The sequence below is a fragment of the Tiliqua scincoides genome, chromosome 4 (assembly GCF_035046505.1).
Source record: "Tiliqua scincoides isolate rTilSci1 chromosome 4, rTilSci1.hap2, whole genome shotgun sequence".
NCBI lineage: Eukaryota > Metazoa > Chordata > Lepidosauria > Squamata > Scincidae > Tiliqua > Tiliqua scincoides.
In genome coordinates, this window is record NC_089824.1 from 14,554,058 (window position 1) to 14,568,678 (window position 14,621).

The following is a 14,621-nucleotide window of genomic DNA, read 5'->3' on the forward strand; positions in this document are numbered from 1 at the left end:
TTCATGCCACACATAGCTGTGATAGTTACATACCCAGACATTTGTAAGCTTACCTTTCCTGCTTGTCTAGAGGTGTTATGTTTGCTGTTGGGAACCAAAAGAGCATAGTCAGTCAAATCATATGTGAGGGTAATGTTCTGGGGCTGGAACATAAAGCCAAAATTGTGTACACTCAATGAACTAAAAAAGCCTGACATCTGAAAAATGTGTACTGTCTCTTTAAAAATCATGAGGTACAGTTGGAAGAAGCAGCTTCATTCTCTGGTCTCAGGTTTCCTCTAGGACAGGGGTCTCCAAACCCTGGCCCTAGGGGCCAGATGCAGCCCGAGGAGAGCCTCTTTCTGGCCTGCGGCCAGCCTCTGATTCACTGAGAGCCTGTGGCCCAGTTGACCAAACACAATTAGAGTTGTGCTTGTGGGTTGGGGGAATGAGGGTCCATTTAAGTATGTATGCTTTATGTTTTGGGTTGTGTTGGTGCTTGGAGAAATCCTGGACATTTGAGCCCATTCATTCGTTTTAAGTTCCATCTCCTAATGTATTTATTTTTCTAGCCCTTGACACTGTGCCAGACATTTGATGCAGACTTTTGGCCGAAAAGTTTAAAGACCCCTGCTCTAGGGCATGTATTTATTAAGGAAAATGGCAGGTAAAATAGCTTGCAGTACAGGTGTGCGCCAATTTGCATAACAAACATAACAAATGACCATGTGTGGTCACGGGGTCCTCAGGGGGTGCACACCCCAACCATCAGAAAGCAAGGGGAGCTCTGCTTCCCTCCCCACCAGAGGGTCGTCTGAGCCTCCCAGAGGCTGTACATGTCCACACACTGCAAGGCTCATTCTGAGGGAAATCGTGTCTCGTTTCTTCCATGAAACCAAAAGTTGTGCGAGAGACGCAATTTCCCTCAGTCTCAGCTTCACAGAGAAAGTGCATGGAGACGCACTGCCTCTGAGAAGCTCAGACAACTCTCTGGAGGGGAGCAGAGCATCCCCTTCCCTGTGGAAGGTCCGGATTGCATCAAGTCCCACTTGGTAACGGATCACGGTGCCAATTCCTGTCATTAAGTGGCGCACCACTGTATTTACACTGCTGGGTTTTTGTTTTTTGTTTGCCAACTGTGAAGGTGAATTCACACAAGTCTTATCTTTCGCAAGATGTGGACAGGCTGTACTTACAAACTTGCAGTTGTGTTTCTCATGCAGTTGTATTTGGTATAAACCAAAGTGTACTTGGACTCTGATTATACATGAGAGTATTAAACCTTGGATTTGGTAATTGATGCAAGCATGAGACCATCAGTAATTCTGAGCCATCAAGCGGCCAGGAGACATTGTGGCAGATGTTAAACCATCTGCTGCAGTACTATGAGGGAAAGACCACTTCAGACATGTTTCAACAGCCTTTGTGAGTGAGGTACTTCTATAGAGTCCCAAGATCACTACTTCAGGTTAATGAATCATGGGATCTGGTGATGAATCACTTCAGAATGGTTTGTGGTACTTAAAGTCTAATAGGTTCTCAAGCAATGAAATGAACCTACCCCAATAATGATTTTTATGTATGGGAAGGGAGAGGACTTCAACACATCCCAGGTTTGTAAGCATAAACAAGATTCAACAAGGATTTGTGTTTGGTGATTTCCAGGACTATGGTAGAAGTGTTTGGATATGGTATTTTTACCTTACTCAGAAGTAAGCCCATTGTGTTCAGTAAGACTTGGGCTGTAAACCTGTTTTGCTCATCAGAAACAACATCAGAAACAGTTCTAACTGAGGATATCTTATGTGTGTGGCAGCCTGCTTGAGCCCCTAACTGCTAATAATATTTGAGCAGGGAGGTTAGAGTCATGTGAGATACATTGGAACTTGAATAAACCTCTCCTGTCCATGCTTTATGGGAAGTTTTCAGGAGGGGGGAGCAAGGGGAAGAACACTACAACCCCACTTGTAGGAACTTCCCCCTCCCACCTACTATATATTAAAACTCTTGTTTGAAATGCTATATTTGTATCAAAGAAATAAGACACAATATCTCAAAGAAAATGGTTTGTTCTGGTTTTCTCCAGATTTCCTTTGTCATGTGTTAAACAATGACTTGCTGTATAGCGATGAAGAAGGATCATCAATATCTGAAACTGGACATTCTCTGAAAATGCACAATAAACAAAAAGAAGAAATGTTTAATTTTAACAGGTAAATGCAGTGCTAATAAATTGAGCTTTATAATTTAATTTTCATGCATGTAGTACTTGTAAAGTTTGATTCTGCTGTATGGGTTTACTTACCACTACTTCCTCCCTAAAATTTAGTACTTGATTTGAAAATAGGCCAACTTTCAGTAAGATTTCATTCTTTGACCTAGCTACATATTACATGCAAATATGTGTATATATAAATCCCTTATGGCTTGTGCTTCTTGGAGAAAGGTAACTTCCAATGCTGAGGGAGAGCTATGCAGAGGGAAAGCCTGCTAGAGGGCATGAAGCTGAAAAACAGCAAGCTGTAAAAGGGTTAAGCACACCTATCCTTCTCTAGCTGCTTTGTTGCTTTGCTGGAAATAACCTGTTCCTATAGCTGCCTTTCTGTAGAAGCATCTGCTGTTTGGGATAAAATGCACTTTGCGTTTACATCCCACTGCTGCATCTTAATGCATTTTTGCCTGGCCCACAGGTGTACACATTTGGTCCCTGTTACCTGTATGCAACGTTGGGCAGAAATGGCTTAAATAAGGAAGAAACTAAGGAATAGCTTAGTCTTTGCTTAAAACAGCCAAATCATTGAGAATTTGCTGGACCAATTTGGCCTGTGAAAACATGCATGTACTGTATACACAAGAAAGTCAAGCAGCAGCAATTGCTTCAAGTGCATTAATTCATAGGTGGGTTTGTTTGTAGGTTGATTTGTATAACGTTTGCATGCAGGTCTGGAGGAATTTATGTATTTAAAGAATTGTCTGTAGTTTATACTGTACTCATCTACAGTTTCTATAAATCCTTGTGAAGAGAAAGTGCACTGTGTGTGTGTGTGTGTGTGTGTGTGAGAGAGAGAGAGAGAGAGAGACAAATTGATAAATGTGTTTTGGTGCGGTGGCATAATGGCCATTGGGAGGGGTGGTGGTGGTTTGAATTGCTGAAATCTGCGTACTTGATTAGACATTATTGAAATACTAAAGTTTGGTTGAACAAATATTTTCTTTTTTTAGAAGTGCTTATCACCAGCCCACGTCTTATCGACCAAGACTCTTAATAGCAGGAGAACCAGGATTTGGACAGGCCTCTCATTTGGCACCAGCAGTCATACATGCTTTGGAAAAATTCACTGTGTATACTTTGGATCTTTCCATTCTCTTTGGAGTTATTGCCAAAACACCTGAAGAAATGTGTGCACAGGTATTTATGCTGGTAGAGTATTGCTTCTGAAGTGGGGCTGAAAGAATACTTGAGTGTGTGAAGTAAATATGCATACTTCAAATCAACTTCCATATTTTGTGCAGCCAAGGTATATTTTTCCAAGAGGAATAAAAATCTCTATTTGGCCATGGTGTGAACATGAGTTATAGTTATAATTAACTCCAGAGGTAAATGAAAATGTTTGAGTTACTTTTTCAATTCAGTCATGCAGCTACTTTTGAACTGTTTTCCAGTTTGTCTTTGATAGTAAGCTGGTGAATTGTTTGGATCAGGTGGTTATTGCACTTAATTCTGATCAATTGCTTCAAGAAGGTGAAACTATAGAAGATGAAAATCAGTTAGTTTTGATTCTCACTTTCAAAAAGATAAGCATTGTTAGTGCTGTGGTATTAGAAATACACAGTACCGTTGACATGCTGCATTATATCACAAATTAAAATCAGCTTTGATTTTTTTTTCTCAAACAGCCTACAAGAATATTAACTAGCAAGCCATTGGCCACCTCTGTCCTAAAATCGTGGCTCTCTTCGGGACCAAAATAATCCAACCCCTCATCTCACAAAGATATTTATTAATTGCAGGACCAGGTTAGAACAATTTCAGGCACATACTTATCAAGCTCACTACAGTTAGCAAGGGTCTGCTATTAAAGGAAATGTTTTTTGTGTCCCAGAAAAAAATAAGTTGAGAATAAAGAGAGTATCTTGAAACAAATCTCACATATTACTTGCATCTCTGAACTCTGTTTTGTTTTTTGTTTTGTTTGTTCTGTTGCTGTTTCAGATGTTGCCCTTTTAACCTTTGCAGATGGTAAAAAAATTTCAATTTCTCCCTGCACCCATATCTAAATTTTCTTCTTATTTTACTAGTTGATCTGTGAAGCCAAAAGAACTGCACCAAGTATACTGTATGTTCCAAATGTTCACATATGGTGGGAGACAGTTGGACGCACATTGCAAGCTACCTTTACTACATTGCTACAAAACATTCCATCTTTTGCTCCAGTTTTGCTACTTGCAACATCTGATGTGTATCATAAAGTTTTGCCCAATGAGGTACTTAGTGCATTCATAGAGTATCTTTTTAATCTTCAGTGCTTTATTTAATCTTCTGAAAATTGTGAGATTTTGCAAGAGACATTTTTATACTTTGTTTTCTATAAAATATAAATGAATGGCTTTTAAATGGCTTTTTTATTTCTACATATAAAAGTCAAAGATTGACAAAGGAACTGAATTGTAATACTTCTGAAATACTGAGACATTCTAAAACAATTTTATAATGTGAGAATTGTCAGTTGAAATTAGAATGACTCATATGAAGAGTTTTTTTCTGAAACTATTCCTTTTTTTGCCTACTAGTAAACATAAGTTAATAGGTGTGGAAAATTGATCTTGTCTGTAACATGTAATTCTTCTGTATTTGTTTACATATCATAAATAACCTCATGATGTACTTTTTCAATAGCCTTTTTTTTTTTTTTAGGTACAAGAACTGTTTGCCAAGGATTATGGAGAAGTTTTTAATGTTAACTTGCCTAGTGATGAAGAGAGAAGAAAATTCTTTGAGGATTTAGTTCTTCACCAGGCTGTTAAACCTCCTGCATCAAAAAAGAAGGCAGGTTAGGATATACAGCAAGTAAATGACACAAAGTTCTGTGAAAAGCCAGTCTGGTGTAGTGGTTAGAATGTTGGACCTGGGCAAATTGCGCTCAGATCCCCTCTCAGCCACTAATCTGAGTGACTTTAGGCCAGTTCCTGTCTCTCAGACAATCCTATGTCATGGGGTAGTGGAAGGATAAAACAGGGAAGAGGGAGAAACGTTTTGAGCCACGCTTGGATCCTAGAAGGAAGGGTGGATTAAAATGCAATAAGAATGTTATCCAGCTACAGTCAAAAGGACCTCTTAAATGTTTCCAAAACCACCTTTTTTGTTTGAAGTGTTGCAGGCTTTAGAAGTCTTACCAGTAGCAATGCCACCTGAACCACGGCAGCTGACAGAAGAGGAGATCAAACATCTTGAGGAACAAGAAGAAGACACATTACGTGAACTTAGGATTTTCTTAAGGAATGTAACCCACAGGCTTGCCATTGACAAACGTTTCAGAGTTTTTACCAAACCAGTTGATTTGCATGAGGTAAAAGGATTTATATCTCTTATGCTTATCAAGCTATATTGGATTAAAAACACCTCTGGCAACATTGCTTTGAGCACACAAGTTCTGTGTCCAAATTGACTAGTATTAACTACCTTTAATTTAATGTAGATATGACAAGTTTGAAAAATAATGAAATGGGTATGAAAAGCAGATTACGCAATCAAAATTGGGAACCAGTTATACTCCCTACTCCTTGAACATCAGTGAAGTTTGAGATTGCTAGCCCAAAAAATATGCTGGAAAAGATTTATCACAATGAGTATGCATAAGTAATTAAGGAATGCTTGCCCTGCCCTTGCTTTGTTTGCTGCATTCTGAACTTCTTTATTCTACCCATCTCCAGCCCTTGCCCCTTCATCTCCTCTCTCCCATGTTTGCCCTCATTGCTATTCAGTGCCCCAAGCACTTTAACTTGCAACAGGCAACTAGAGAAGTGGCGAACTACACAGCGCACAATGCAAAATGTATTAATTGAAAAATATTTTCCCTCTTTCATTTCTAACCATTATCTTCTTTGATGCAAAAGATGCCCTTCTAAAAATGTAATGTCATTAACATTAAGGAGGTGCCAACATCTTTGGATACAATTCAATTTAACTAAGAAACATCTCCAAGCTTGTGTGTTCTGTTTAAACTTGCAGGTACCTGACTATGTTGCAGTTATCAAGCAGCCAATGGATCTTTCAACTGTTATTTCAAAAATTGACCTTCACCAATATCTCTCTGCCAAAGACTATCTGAACGATATTGATTTGATCTGTAGTAATGCATTGGAGTATAATCCTGACAGAGATCCTGGAGGTAAGAACCCACTATACCACAGCATGTACCCAGTACTTTACAATATAGTGGGCCTACCTTATCCATGGACTCAGCACCTGTGGATGCTGAGGTTGTGCCTCAGAGGGCCTCCCAAACACAACTGGAAGTCACTTGACACATACCAGAAGTGACTTCCAATTTGGATCAGTAACTTCTGGTCGTGTCCTGGCAGCCTTCAGAGGAGGCTGGAAGGCCAGCACAGCCTTTGGAGGACCCAGCGTGGCCTTCAGGTTTTTGTGGCACTGGCCCCTCGTGGATTTCAACGTTCACAGATTTCAGTAATCGGGGTCATGGAACCAGTCCTCCAATCCACAGGCCCACTTTTATGTATCTCAATCAGAAGTGTTAAATGGCAGGTAATGTGTTAAAAGCTATCTTTTTGTACAGAATTCATTTTGTTATAATTCATTTTTATTGCGTTATGTCATACTACTATAAGAGGAAATTTAAATACTAGTTAACTGAAACTTGTTGAACTACTGGTTTGCTGCTGCAAGGCATTTTTTGTACTTTTTTTAGATCGTCTCATTAGGCACCGAGCCTGTTCTCTCAGAGATACAGCATATGCAATTATTAAGACAGATATGGATGAAGACTTTGAACAACTCTGTGAAGAAATTCAAGAATCTCGCAAAAGAAGAGGTTTGTGTTATCATACTCTACCATTTATGAAATGCCCACAACAAGCTTATTTATATAAAAATTATGACTGAGATCAAGTATGTACACAAAGGAGTTACCAGGTTGCTTTTCAGCTGGGGCCCCATGTGTACCATCAAATGCATCTTCACAAAGATCCCAACCTTCAGGAGCCATTTGGGATATATGCACACACATACATAGAAGGGAAGGGGATGAGTTGAAAAGTCTTGGCTCTTTGAATTCTTCTCATATTTATCAATGCAGTTTGGCGAAAAGATACTTGCATTTCTTTTAAAGGTTGCAGTTCCTCAAAATATGCTCCATCTTACTATTATGTAATGCCAAAGCAAAATACCACCTTGGCATGTAAAAAACTGGATTCTGAATGTGGTGAGAAAGTGAAAATGCCTCCAGTACCTCTGGATTCTAGCTCTCCTTCTCTCTCTAATGGTAAGTTTTTCTTGTATCAGGATTTTTCTTCGATCTTTGTGTTCATTTTATGCATTTACTGTTTTGTAAAGTAATTCTAAGCCATAAACACAGCTCTATATATCCTAAGTGAAAAGATAATGTAAGGTAGTATGCACGCGCACGCACAGTGTACACAAGTAGCAAATATCTATATGGTGATTCTTTTTCTTTATTTGTTCTGTACCCTGCCCATAGTATTTTCTTGAGGAAGCCTTAGCAGCATTGGTATCTGCTACCTTTGGAAATGCCACTTTGTGTCAAAAAGTTGAATTTACAAAAGAGTATGCTAGCTTAGAGCTCTCTAGACTCTGACCTGTGGACTGGATCTGATGCCCTGCCAATTCCCTCCCCCACATTAATTGTTCCATGGGGGGTCTCCTTTCCTCGCCGCTGATCTCCCACAAACTGCTTCAGCCCCCTGCTTCCAGATTGTCACCCCAGCAGCCACTGCAGCTGTATTTCTGGGCAGATGCAGCTGACTGGGGCACAGTTCAGAGGAGATTAACAGCGTGATAAGTAGGCTCAACAGCAGAGCAGTAAGCACCAGGCACTCCGGACACCTTTCCTTATACTTGGCGATCTCCAGTTTGGAGACTGCTGATCTAGCTAAAGCAGGCTGTCCTCTTTCTGCCTGTTAATCCAAAGTTTGCATGGTCTATTCAGTTAGTAAAATACCAGGAGGAGAAATTCACATGTATCCACTGTTAGTAGCTGTTTTATCCAAAGAACTCACTCTGGCATTATACTGAAATGCAGACTATATCTGCAGACACAAAAGAAGTTAGGTTCTCTTTTGCAGAACCACACAAACACTGAGGATATAGTTGTTTTACTAGCACTCCAGAAAAGACAATTACAGGCACCCTGCGTTATCTGTGGGAGTTCTGTTCTCTAAATCCCCCCAAGGATAAGGAAATTCATGAATGTTCAAATCTGAGGATTTTGGGGGGCCCTCAAAGTCTCTGGGCCTGTATAGCCCTTTTATGTGGGGGGGGGGGAGGGAACTCACTATTCACATTAACTTGCTGTTTTTTGAAAAATGTCTCCAACACTTTCCCCAACTTAAAATATTTTCTGTGAATTCTTCCTCATTTTGTTTGTTTTCTTCATAGTAGAGAAGTATAGGAAAAGATGGAAGTAATTTTATTAATGGCTTTTTAAATTATGTTAAAGTTTGCTATACTCCTTTCCATAGCTTTATCAAAGAGAAAACTTCGAAGAAAGAGCAGGTGGTGTCTGGGTAACCTAGCAAAGAGGAAGAAAATTTGTCATTTCAATAAAGAGAACAAAGCTCCAGGAGATGAGCAAGATGAAGTAGTGAGTGATGGAGAAGAGTGTCTTGAAAATCGTGACTCTAGCATGGAACACACTGAAGCTGAAATAACTCATACTTCACTAGAAGAAGCTGAAATTGTACTTCCAGAGCAGGAGGCAATTGGCTGTGAAAATAAATCTGATGCAGAAAATGAGGATGAGCAAGCTGTGGGTAACAGTGCTGAGTGTAGATCTGAGAAGGGCAACAAGAATACTAAATGTTCAGAAGAAAGCAGCAGATGTAATGGAGACATGGAACATCCATCAGATAAGGATACAAATAGTAAGTGGAAAGGCCATCTATTGATGTTCTGAAGGCTTGTGGCAAAAAAGCATTTGATTTCCTATACAGTTTTCTTCAACTATTTTAATATCTCCCTAAATTCTGAGAAAACAATGTTTTTGTTTTTCATTACTATTTTCAAAGATTCTCTCCATAACCCACCTCTTTCAGTGCTAGCTAGAAACTTGTGAATGTCCTTTTATAGATTATACCAGGTTCACTGGCTTTAGTGGCTGGGAATTACATGGAATTGGAGGATGAAAGCGCTGAACATGTTTATGCAACTGTATTCATGTTAAAAGTAAACACAGGGACTAGACTTTTTTAAAAAATATAGAGTTCACCTACTGTACAAGCACTGAACACACAAACTGCATTATGCTCAGTATGCAGAATGTATGTCCTGTATTTTGACTCTTTGTGATTTTTAAAAAATGAACTTGCAGTGAGTCTGGACTTGGGATTTAAACCTTAGATCTGTTCTGCTACCCAAAGATTAATCCAGTTTATCCTTGGGAGGAAATTGTAGTTTTTCCAGAACGCTGAACTGGAAAATTTTCTGGAAATCTTTATCCTAAGTGTTTCTCAAACTGTAAGTCAGGAGCCACTAGATGGGTTGTGAGCCAATTTCAGGTGGGTCCTATAGCACCTAGCTCAGTTGCCATTGAAAACATAGAGCTGAAAATACAGGGTACAGAACTGCTAGGCAGGGCAGGCTCCCAGTGGTAGAGACGCATGGAGCTTTGCCCTGAATAGGTGGGAAGCTGGGACACTGGGAAGGGAGAGGGGAGTGCTGTGTGGCTGGAGAAGTTTGAGCTAAGCAGAGGTTGGGGAAAGATGTCCTCAGCCTCTGCTGAGATCAGAGGCCCTTCTGGAGGTGATGGGAGCAGAGCTCCCCTCACCTCTGGAGGGGATTCACACAGGGGTGCCGGACCCAATCCGCAGGTAAATGAATCTGCAGATACAAGTTCCAAAGATATGGGGGACCCCCTGTACTCCTTTATCTTTGAGAATCCCACTTTCATCAGAGGAGACTCCTGGAGGGTAAGTCAAATCAACACTTCTCTCAGCAAACAGGTTATTTTCCTCCTGATGCAATTACTACTCATTTTTAGGAGGAAGTCATTACAACGCTTGGTCCCTGCCACTGTCACATTTGCATTGAATTCTGAGACCATTAACCCGCCAGTACTTTGATGCTTGGCATTTTGTCTTTTTGAATTGATAGGGAGCCTTAGCCACCAGTACTAGTACTGTGTTCTCTAGTTTTATCACCTTCATGTATGTTTTCCGACTCTAGACTTGTGCATGCTTCGCATGACTCGTGCTAGGCGATCACAGGTGGAACAGCAGCAACTCATCAGCATTGAAAAAGCAATGGAGATTCTTTCAGAGCAAACGCCTCAACTTATCGTGGATTATGAAAAGCTTAATGTATGTTGCTTTCTTTATACTGAAATAATAAGAAAATGAGATGAAATCAGGAAACTAACACTACCAGCTTTAGGATAGCTTTGACTACTGATATAATGATTGCATGTTAGTTGATTTGCATGTTTGTTGATTGGCAAGTAACACAGCTATATTTAGTAGGAAAAAATGTTTTAAAAGTACGTAACTTGCAGTATTCTTCTAGTAGAACTAGCTTGCTATAAGCTCAAAATTTCCTATCTCATCATAGCTAGAATATAAATACTTGGATTTTCTGAGTGGATAGTGTGCTAGTTTAATGCATGTGCACTCAAAAGAAAGGAATCCAATGTCAAGCCTCCAAATTAGAGTCAACTCAAGAGCTTAGAAGGCTGGAACAGGGTATAGAATAGACACATTAGGAAATAATTCTGGTGCATGCACATAGGCTGTTGTGGTCTCACTTGTGCTCTGTGTATTTTATGTTCTGCTACTAAGTACATATGGAGAAGGATTAAAAAAAGGATTTTTCCCCCCAGACATTACTGAAAATTGTTACTGAGAAAAGTAGGAACTATACTATATTTCAGTTGGAAAAACTGTATGCCTTGCTCAGCCAGTGTATATATCGACATCGCAAGGACTACGACAAAACTAAACTGACTCAGGTATGGTATTTTATCCACAGATGTTTTCTTTTGAATATTTAGACCTGTGCATCCCTGTGTACTACTGATATTTGATCAAGATTCTGAATTTGGATTTATTTTCTGCTGTTCTGGTAGCCTGTCTTATCCGAGTTGTCTTTTTAGAATGCAGACTGGTTAAACTGTACATACCACAAATAATGGCACATTTGAATCCACATGAACTCTTGTTGAGGACATTTCATTTATTTACAAATCTGTCTGCCTTCTCTGCAGATGTTTGACTGCCTGTATTACACTCCTGAGATTAACTACTAAATTTTCCTGGAGCTAGGAATGTGAACACAGTTCACCATCTAGAGATGGAGCAGTTCCTATATTGCCTCTTTGTACTTCAGCCTCCTGCACTAGAAGCACATCCTGTGTCTTCATGGTGTGGATTAGTCCATAGTAATTGTGTTGTTGCATAGATGTACTGTGGTTTCTATTATGAATTCTCATTGGCATTAAAATAGCACTGAGAACTGTATAGATGGAGAGGGGTGTGCTTTTTAAAATAAGCATCTTTTATTTCATTTTGTTCTTTGTATAGTGCTTCGTTCCTGCTTCAGTGTCCTAATTTCCATATGGACGTGAATTTCTACTGTAGAGAACTAAAATAGGCCATTATAACCTACAAGTTCAGACACACGCCATGTTTATCTTTTAAATGAAGAAAACGTCCTTCCTGCTCCCAGACCAAAAAACACAAAACCCTATTTAGTACTCAGTTGGCAGTTGCTGGAATTTATTGATGAGAGATCTTTCTGAAATCTTACTGATACCTTTCCGACTACCAAACATAGTTTTCTGAACCCGCAGCTATGTGTAGTTGCTAATTTGTTTTGCTGCTGCTGTGAGTAGCTCCTCCAAAATTGTATGTAGGAGCCATGACTAAGCCCTAATTAATGTATTTGGTTCACAACTGTTTTAATCATTCATAAAAATTGGGGAAAGTACTCAAATTGTTACAGATTAAATAATGACTTTAGGCAACTGGCAGTACTTTGATTCAATTGTTTTACATTAAGCAGGTCTGTTGACCTTACACAAAAGTGAGATTTCCAGTAATGTTGGTTTCCTACATCAAATGGAAATACAAAAGATGTGAGGCTATTCTTCAGTGCAAACAATCTTAACATTAAATTTTTGTTTCACAAAAATATGTACTACAATGGTATTTGATTCTTTTTCACTAATTTGTTTTCATTTGCAGGAAATGATGGAAGAAATTGAACTCTTCTAATGTGATGTGGCAACTCTTTTGAGACTGAATATTCTTGATTGGAGCACTGAAGTCACTGTTTGTAACTAATCTAGCAAATTGGAAGCTTTAAGAGGGCAAGTGGCCTTGCCAGTGTGTGTCCAGCAGTCTCAGTACAGTGTGATCTTTTTCTTTTTAAGGCTTTCTCTCTTAACTATCAGGTGCAAATGTTCTTTTATTTTTTTTAAAAAGTCCCTGGTTCTTGGGATTTTCATTGAAGTTTTCAAAATCATATTTGCACATTGCACCAATTCTTCCTCTGTAAATTGAAATGCATGTTAATTTATCTTTTTTCAATCAAATCATGTATATATGTTGAACCCTTGTATTCAATAAAACCAGAATCTTAGCATCTTGTATGGTTTTTACCAAGTGTCAGAACATACTAATATTCTAGTTTCCAACTGCATCTAGATTTTTTATCACTGAACTAATTCTTTTAGTGTTAATACAGCTCTTGGGAGTTTTCTAGTGCTCTGAATGTTATGAAATATGTAAATATGTTAATGAGCCAAATAAATTTCTGTACTCATTGCACATAGGCTGAGTGACATTTTTTGCTTCTGTCAGTTACATATTGCAGATTAATGATAAAGTCCTATCATACATGAAGTCCTACTGAGTTGAATAGTACTTGCTTTTGAATAGACATGTTTAGGATTGCGCTGCTACAAATACAGTTGCAAACCCAATCTTTATAAATTTAGTTGTCTGTAACTTACCTGTAGCTGTTTATAACACCTTGAAAAATTTATAGAAATGACTAGTGAAATCTTTACCTACATTTCTGCCAGTTATTTGCATAGACAACTGTTATTTTTCTATTGATGCAACTGGACTAACTAAAATGTAAATTAATTTTAATTCAGTACACAGTGGGTATTTAGATCAGTTACCAGTTTGGATTGCATTAGTCTTTCATACTGGTTACCTACCAGAAAGTATGTCCAGTTGATGCTCAGGTTGGAATATAAAGGGTCATGTTTCTCAGTCTTTCTTCGAACCGCAACTCTCTGGAAAAGTTCCTTCAATATCAAGAACGCTCTTGAGTAGTATTCTTGCGATAGGACTGCCTCCTGAAAGGGGAAGCTTGGTAATAGCTGTTATACATGTACTAGTAGCTTGCTCATATGCATAAATCTCTTGTTACCAGGGGAACTTTGAAATGCATGGAACATGTACACAGAGGGATGGCATAGGCATATGGACTTAGGTGCAGTGGGTTGTGATACTTCCAACAACATGTACACAGCGGGATGGCATTGGCATATGGACTTAGGTGCAGTGGGTTGTGATACTTCCAGAAAATTGGTATTGATAAGGATGAGACAGACAGACAGGATGTTCATGGGAAAGATGTGTTTAGGAAAATGAGGGAGGTAAACCAGGAGCTAAGGATCTGGGGTTTGTGTGGTATTAACGGGAGTAGTGAACTGGAAGGGGAAAGACTAAAAAAAAAATAGTTGCAGTTGTATCAGGAAATTAATATTGCAGATTAATGGTACAGTCCTACCTACACATGAAGTTCTACAGAATTGGCTTAAGCTGGAGTTCACCATAGTCCAGGGGTTCTCAAACTTCTCTCAGGAGTAAAACTCCTGAGGTAAGTTCTTGTGGAGGAGGAAAATGGAGCGGTGTAATCCCCAGGATTGTGCCACTGTTGGAAGAGCAGGAGCTGTCTTATTCACAGCATGCCTGTGTCTCAGCAGCAGGCTCCCATGGGCCCCCCAAGCCTCAGATAAAATAAAAATAACAATTGTGTCCCACTTATGGTTTTGTAATAGCAAACCAGAAGTGGGTTGCAATCATTTTTACTTTTTTGAGGCCTGGGGAGCCCTGAGGCTCCTTGCATTAGCAGCAGCCTGCTGCTGAGATGTGTAAATAAGCCCCTGCCCACCCCCCACCCATCCCTGACAGCTGCTCCATTTCCCCCCTCCCTGCCCCTTAAAGTGATAAGGGCAGAGGACCTCAGGCTGGGGCATTATAACACCCCAGTTTGAGAACCTCTGCCAACCTCTGCTGAAGTCCAGCAGCTTCAGGTATGGAGTGAGCCACTGGATAGGTCAAAATCCTCTTCACTTTCGGTAAGGCAGCTTGTCTCTCCCAACTTACATGTAAAAAATACACCAATTATTTGGAGAGGGATTGGTGGGGGCAGTGAC

General features: G+C 39.5%; 1 protein-coding gene across 1 annotated transcript in view; it reads left to right on the top strand.

Annotated features, from left to right (window-relative positions):
- Nucleotides 1-12,964, top strand: part of ATAD2 (ATPase family AAA domain containing 2) — a 35,792-nt gene extending 22,828 nt beyond the window's left edge. The window contains exons 17-28 of the mRNA XM_066624097.1: nucleotides 2,066-2,192; nucleotides 3,202-3,388; nucleotides 4,279-4,464; nucleotides 4,895-5,030; nucleotides 5,350-5,546; nucleotides 6,209-6,368; nucleotides 6,909-7,031; nucleotides 7,329-7,481; nucleotides 8,698-9,099; nucleotides 10,400-10,533; nucleotides 11,049-11,177; nucleotides 12,412-12,964. Coding sequence (XP_066480194.1) covers nucleotides 2,066-2,192; nucleotides 3,202-3,388; nucleotides 4,279-4,464; nucleotides 4,895-5,030; nucleotides 5,350-5,546; nucleotides 6,209-6,368; nucleotides 6,909-7,031; nucleotides 7,329-7,481; nucleotides 8,698-9,099; nucleotides 10,400-10,533; nucleotides 11,049-11,177; nucleotides 12,412-12,441 — 1,964 coding nt within the window. The 3' untranslated portion in view covers nucleotides 12,442-12,964. The remainder of the gene's footprint in view (nucleotides 1-2,065; nucleotides 2,193-3,201; nucleotides 3,389-4,278; nucleotides 4,465-4,894; nucleotides 5,031-5,349; nucleotides 5,547-6,208; nucleotides 6,369-6,908; nucleotides 7,032-7,328; nucleotides 7,482-8,697; nucleotides 9,100-10,399; nucleotides 10,534-11,048; nucleotides 11,178-12,411) is intronic.
- The last annotated feature ends 1,657 nt before the right edge of the window (nucleotides 12,965-14,621 follow it).